The sequence below is a fragment of the Cajanus cajan genome, chromosome 7, assembly GCF_000230855.2.
Source record: "Cajanus cajan strain Asha chromosome 7, NIPB_CcT2T_4, whole genome shotgun sequence".
Lineage (NCBI taxonomy): Eukaryota > Viridiplantae > Streptophyta > Magnoliopsida > Fabales > Fabaceae > Cajanus > Cajanus cajan.
In genome coordinates this window covers 42,894,692-42,901,483 of record NC_138523.1, presented here as the reverse complement: position 1 = coordinate 42,901,483, position 6,792 = coordinate 42,894,692, and the positions used below count along the sequence as shown (strand labels likewise).

At 29.9% G+C, this 6,792-nt stretch overlaps 1 protein-coding gene across 1 annotated transcript; it reads right to left on the bottom strand.

Annotated features, from left to right (window-relative positions):
• Positions 1-817: 817 nt before the first annotated feature.
• Positions 818-5,860, bottom strand: LOC109819208 (homeobox protein knotted-1-like 1). The gene is made up of 5 exons (XM_020384850.3): positions 5,244-5,860; positions 4,869-4,979; positions 4,585-4,732; positions 2,036-2,286; positions 818-1,209 (listed from the first exon to the last, which is right to left on the bottom strand). Exons 1-5 carry the CDS (start codon positions 5,460-5,462, stop codon positions 1,048-1,050), a joined length of 891 nt encoding a protein of 296 aa, XP_020240439.1. The 5' UTR covers positions 5,463-5,860; the 3' UTR covers positions 818-1,047.
• Between the last annotated feature and the right edge of the window lie 932 nt (positions 5,861-6,792).

The following is a 6,792-nucleotide window of genomic DNA, read 5'->3' as shown; positions in this document are numbered from 1 at the left end:
TGATAAATATAAATTAAAATAAACAAGTTAAAAAGACTTCTAAAAAATCCCATTCAAGAAAAACATTTAAAATTGAACTTGTCTTAGAAAATTTCTTAAAAATACTATTATGTAAAACAACTATTTATATATATATATATATATATATATATATATATATATACGAAAAGAATCTAAACGACGTCAGTATAACTTTTAAATTGTAACATGTATAAATTATTTATTTACAAATATTTATTCCCTATAAAAGATTTACCAATAGTATAAATTATCTTTGATGTGACTCATTTAGTAATTTTATACAAAGTGAATAAATTTATCATTTATGATTTATAATTAAATGATAATAATTAACAAAATACTTATATTATTATAACAAATGGCTTTAATTTTTATGTGGATATTTAGATAAGTGTTTTTTTAACTAAAATATTTATCCAGTGATTGTAAAGTTTTCTTAAGTCATGTTAGATTTAATTTTTGTTAATGTTAAAATAATATTTAATAAACACAAATCATATTTTATTAACATAAATTAATATTTAATTATCACCTTTGGAACACCGTATAATTCATATTTATGAACTAAACAAAAATATAAGTACTTTTTGGGCACCGTTTCTAATTAGAATTAAAATTATACTTTATAACTAGTTCCCAAGTTTTTTATTTTTATTTTTTTTATTTTATAAAGGTCAATATAAATTATCAGATTGAAACATCGATTCTGATAAATAAAAAATTATGAAACTATAATTATTCGTGGCTTGTATTATTATTTATTTTCAAGTTCATAAGTATGCGACAGTATAACGTATTGTCATAAAATAACAAATTCAGGAACATTGATAGATTATGATTGTCATATATATATATAGCTACAATTTTTACACTCTTGCATAAGAAGGGACCTAGCTACTTAGCTTACAAGTGCAGGTTCCAAAAAATAATATCTTGCTTGCGGAATAGTATACACACTCATATCACTCCAAAAAAAGTTACAAGTAGCAACTAGCAATGCAAGAATCATGCATGTGCAGAAATAAATTACATAGTTTGTCCTATGTTGCTGCCACTTACACCATCCATAATGGCAAATCGCATGTCCTCAGATGGTTTCCAATGCCGTTTCCTCTGATTGATGAACCAATTGTTGATCTGCTTTTGATCAAGTCCAGTCATTTCTGATAGTTGCACTTTCTCCTCCTCCTGATAAAATATTAGTTTCAAGGCATTTATATCAAATTTTGCAATAACCACGCTTGATTAATTCATTGACCACAAGTGCTCACATGCATTAAGTTGCATGTGCATATTGAAGTTAGTTAAGTGTGCATGCTCCTACACCATCTCCCCAAACCTCACCATTTCATCCTTGTTTTATGCCACTAACAAATGAAATTATCCATACAAAACTTGCTACACTCATCTTTCACTAGAAAAATAGAAGACATTAGCAGTTCTCTAGGCATCCCAACACATTACAAATATCCCCCAGTCATGGACTATCTTAAGAAGAAAATCATTAGGGTCAACCTATAATAAATAAGGGAGGTCTAAAACATATTTTGATGGAGAAATTTTTTCTTTAGAAAAGTATATATTTGATATTTTTATCAATATATGTGCCTTTTTACTTTATAAAAACTAAAAACATACAAATTCTTGTTGATAGACCTAGAGCTTGAATTTCAGTATTCTTACCTTTAGATGGACCCTGAAAACAATTGATATATTTTCTGTTCAATGTTAGTTTGCAAGCTTGTAACCACAAACCAAACACAAAACATGAATGTATAGTGCATAGTGTAGTGTTAACATAACATACACTTAACCATAATAACAAGAGAGTTACTGTGCACTCAGAAATCTTTCAAATCATTGTTAATTGCTTAAGAGGCATACATCAGATACACATTCAAGGCCACAGATTGATTTTGACATTTAAATAAGACCACATACAATGTAACTGATCAAGGCACAATATACGTATTCTATATTGACATGTATACTCAATGATATTAAATTCAATTACCGTAGGATAAGGCCATCTATAATGGGCGTTCCACCAGTCCATGAGTATCATCCTTGCATCCTTTGGTAGCTTACCCTTTTTCCTTTTTTTTAGAAATTCCTTTCTCAAGCTGCTAAGATAGCCACCGTATTTACGAAGGAGCATTTCTTTAAGCTCTTGATCACCTGGACGTGGGGCAGAAGATTCGTAACCTTCAACTGCTTCCACTTTCTCCCAATTTAATTCATCCTCTGATGTCCCAGCTGCTTCATCTAACAACAAATATTGCAAGATTGTTCAAAGAGAATCAATTATGCTTCCCATAAATAAGTACTACCAAGGCTCTTAACATTCCATGATAAATTTGTGCACAGAATTAGTTTATCATGCTAACCTTGTAGGGACAATCTATTTAACAACAAATTCTGTATTTAATTTCTACCGTATATAAAAACTCTTCGCGGCAATTACATTATTACAATCAAGATTAGTTGTGAGCTATGAAATACAACAAAATGACAATAAAACGGAATACCAAGGGACTAAATCACAAGAATCATACTTAGAAAACGTTAATAATTCCAGTTTTAGCCAAGAAGCAATATATGCTTAGGTTATTTAGTTTTTTTTAGGAGGCTGGGCTTAATTGGATGGAAAGTTGATAATATGTTCATAATGGTCAACTAGGCATTGACCCAAGGTGTAGTGCAAAGGAAGAACATTGTTGGTGAAAAGCCAAAGCTTGCACTAAAAACTTGAAGATGATATGAAAATTTGGCAATAATCATTGAGGGAAAGTACGTGAAATTATACACCAATTATTACAAGCCAAAGAGAGGACTTTCTAATTTCTTTTTGTTTATTTTTTTTCAACCGTTCATGGAATTTATTTATAATATAAAACAAATCTCAAATCTTCATATCAACGTATTTGTTTATGTGTAAATTGTGTCTCATCCCTTTACATTTTCTCATGTACCTTTTAGTTGTTATAACCATTTAATTAACAGTATTATATGTAATTTCTTCTAAAAGTTCTAAACAATTCATCTTTAGGCTTTATCAATGTGTATAAAAAATTCTACATTTTATTATATCTCTCCCCTCTACACATTTCATCCAATCTCATTGTTAATTTAAACATAAATTTCTCCTTTTCCTAACTAATCAAAATCTTAATCTCCATTTGACATTGCAATGTAATTTGTGGTATTTTAATCTCCTTTTCCTAACTACGTATTTGTGGTATTTTATATTCTTCAGAGACTATTGAAGAATGGTGACAAACTGACAATGTAATTTTTATCAGAAATAAAAGATCATGCATATTCATAATTCTTTATATTATTTTGTTTGTAAATTTATTTTCATTTGATTCATAATCTAAAAACTTTTTTGTTGTTCTCCCTCATCACAAATATTCTAAATTTTAACTCTCTTCTTATGTTGTAATTCTCACCAGAAATTAAAGGTAATATTCAAAATTCAATCTTTTTTTATTCTATAGAAGCTTTTTTAGATCCATGATTTGGAGACATTTTTTTGTCAAAAAACAAATATACTTCTATGTTACATTTTTTTTTATCTCCATATTTTTTTCCTTAAGTTTTGTGAAGTTATATTCCTAAATTTGGACTTTGTAGGATTATAGATGGTTCAAGGACAGAAGGACTATTGTAGAGTGGTGTTCAATAAGGAAAATTAGTTTTGCATGTGAAGAAGAATGGAAAACCAGAACAAAATATATAAAATATATATAGAAGTCATCAAATTTGGAGTACACTTAAACAAGATATTCATTTTTATTCTTCTATGGTAATTTGTATGAGAGTGAGATCATGCATCTTTTTTATAAAATATTCTTTAAAATCATATAATTGTATCAAAAACAAAACAACTCATAATATTGTTACCTTAAAAAAAGGTTAGATATATGAATAGCTTCCAAAACTCTCTGAAAACTTGTTTTTTATTAATTTTTGTTGATTCAATTGTAATTCATTTACTTAGAAAAGTTCATCCTTCTCTATCCTACATTTGGCGTTGGGATTGTAGTTCTCCGTAAATAAGTTTTATTCACCCGAAATTGCAGACAAAACTTGATTATTTCCCTATAATAATATTTCATAAATTTTATTCACCTCTAAAATAGGTTTACAAAGTTTTGCTGTTGTTTATTTTTTTTAACAGGCTCTTTCTTTATAGTTCCTAAAAACATCATTTATACAAACTCTAATTTATCTATTTTTTCCTCCATTCTTCAGTTTCCATTACAAAATTCAAATTTATCTAAAAAAAATGTTAAATAAATTTTTATTTAATTTGATACTATTATTTTTAAAATATTTAATTTAATTAAGATCGATGTCAATTTAAACAAAAAAATAATATTAAAAATAATGAAACTAAATTAAATCTTAAAAATAACCAGACAAAAATAATATATATATATATATATATATATATATATATATATATATATATATAACATGATTTTTTCCTGATGAGTCGAGTTTCACATGACAGTTTACATTAGTCGAGCATAGAAAAAAAATCAATGATGGATTTACCTGAGCGATTGTTCTCCAGTGGCATTGTTAGTGTTCCCTTGCAGAGATTGCTGAGTTGTGATTCGATATTACATAAAAACAAGGTGGCTTCATTGAATGGCTTGGACAACTCCTGCTTGTATCTATGAAGAACTTCGCAGTATGACTCCTAACATGCGTCACAGTTACAATCAAAATCTTCATTCCAAAACTCAACGTACAAGTCTAACAATCTTATATAATTCGAGCAACATATGTGAACATAGCAACCCCTGAAAAAATTGTTTTTAAGATGAAGAAAATACCATAAACTCGTCAAGCTCAGGATCATCACCTATCTCACGAACAGAATCCGTAGAATGTCTTTCACAGGATATTTCTTCAAGAATTGAAGCTAGTTCTGGTGGTGCTCCAACCTTCCAATAATTAAAAACACAGCTACCATATTTAGTATTCATATTAGTATGCGAGTTGGTAAATATTTAATTTTGGTATTAAATTCGATTTTCATTTATAAAATATTGAATGAATATAAATTCTTGTTACTTTGCTTGTTAATTTTCCTACTAATTAAAATATGCTAGACATAAAGATGGAGCCATGCTATGAAGAAGAGAAGAAGGCCAATTAAATAGAAACTTGAAAAAAAATAAAATTAATGGGAGTGGGATTGACATAACCTTCCGACAGTCTATGTAAGCAGATACTAGATTTGGAAAGAGAGGGTGAGTAGAGATCTGAGTCTTGATGAAGCGATCCGAAGTTTGGGGGTGTTGGAGGTGAAGGAAGTTATTAGCCACAAGTCCTAGATTTAATTCAGATGCAGCAGTAACGTTGACTTCTCTAACAACATCCTCAGGGCAAGACAGAAGAGGGTTCAACTTGTAAAAATCTTCCATGATATATATCTCTATCTAGCAAGGGCAATCAACTATATGCAGTGAAGGAAGTAGGTCTAAAGTTGAGTCCAGCTCTCATGAATAGTCAAATTGTAGAAAACGAAACACGTTGTGGAAAAGCAAGAAAAAGATCTAGCTTAGTGTGGAAAGTGGAAAGCATGCAGGTTTGTTGTAGGTTTGAAAAATAGAATGAGTGAAGAAAATGGTGTGTTGTTGATGGATTGATGAAAAGGAAGGGTGAGAGGAGAAAGTTGGGTTATTACTCACGGCACTTGGAAAGGGACAAGACGTTGGTTTTTCTTTTCCAATAAAACCTGAGGAAAAGGAGAGAGAGAGTGTGTGTGTGTGTTTATGGTGTGATGTATCTGGCAACACTACACTACACTACACAAGTGCAAAGGCAGAAGACAGAAGAGTGTAACAGTGGAAAGGATTTGACAAGGTTAAGGTACTTATGCACAGTCGGTTTATGTAGATGTCAGTCACTAATTTTCACCTCGATGTGGGACCAATTACCTCGTGCATCGCCAGTTACCAAGTTATCATCTTTGCTTTCTTCTGCTAACTCCAACTTCACATGCTTGCCTTCTCTCTTCCACTTCTAATATTTATTTTGTGTATATTAAAAAAAGTTATATTTATAATTTTTTATTATTAAAATATGTTTTTTCTGTTAAATGCAATTTTGAACTAAGTAACCAAAGATACAATTAATACATCTACATATTCAGAATTTGAATCCATGACCACCGGTTAAGTTCATCAATTTCTTACATGTTCATCTACGTACTCGTCGTTAGTAGAATTGATTCTATTTTACATATTGAATTGAAACAAAATTATTGAGGATGGTAATGTTAATTTCTTGAGAACATAAAAGACATGGAGAGAAGCTAGGGTTTGAAAGTGAGACAAAGGGTGGAGGAGGAACAGTTTATAGAGAGCCATTCATGGAGATGGACCTGACAGCTTTTCAATCATTTGTGTTTTGGGTTGGCATCCCTCGTTAATGATGTCTACTGGGTAGGTCCCTTCCAGCATAAACTTGTTCCTTTTAAATTTGTGTTCTTGCTTTACCCTTCATCAATATATTCTCCCTTTCTTCTTTGTTGGTATGCATTTTCATTATTTAGTTTTTTTATTACTTAGCTCCTTATCACAGATCTCCCTCTTGGAATCACAACTTTCTCATCCATTGTTCTTATGGCTTTTTCCCATATTGGATATGGAATCAATAATTCCGTGAACGGAATGATACAAGTATAACTTGACAAATTCTCATAATAATTTAATGTAGGGTCATATATATATACATGCATTTTCATTAAAT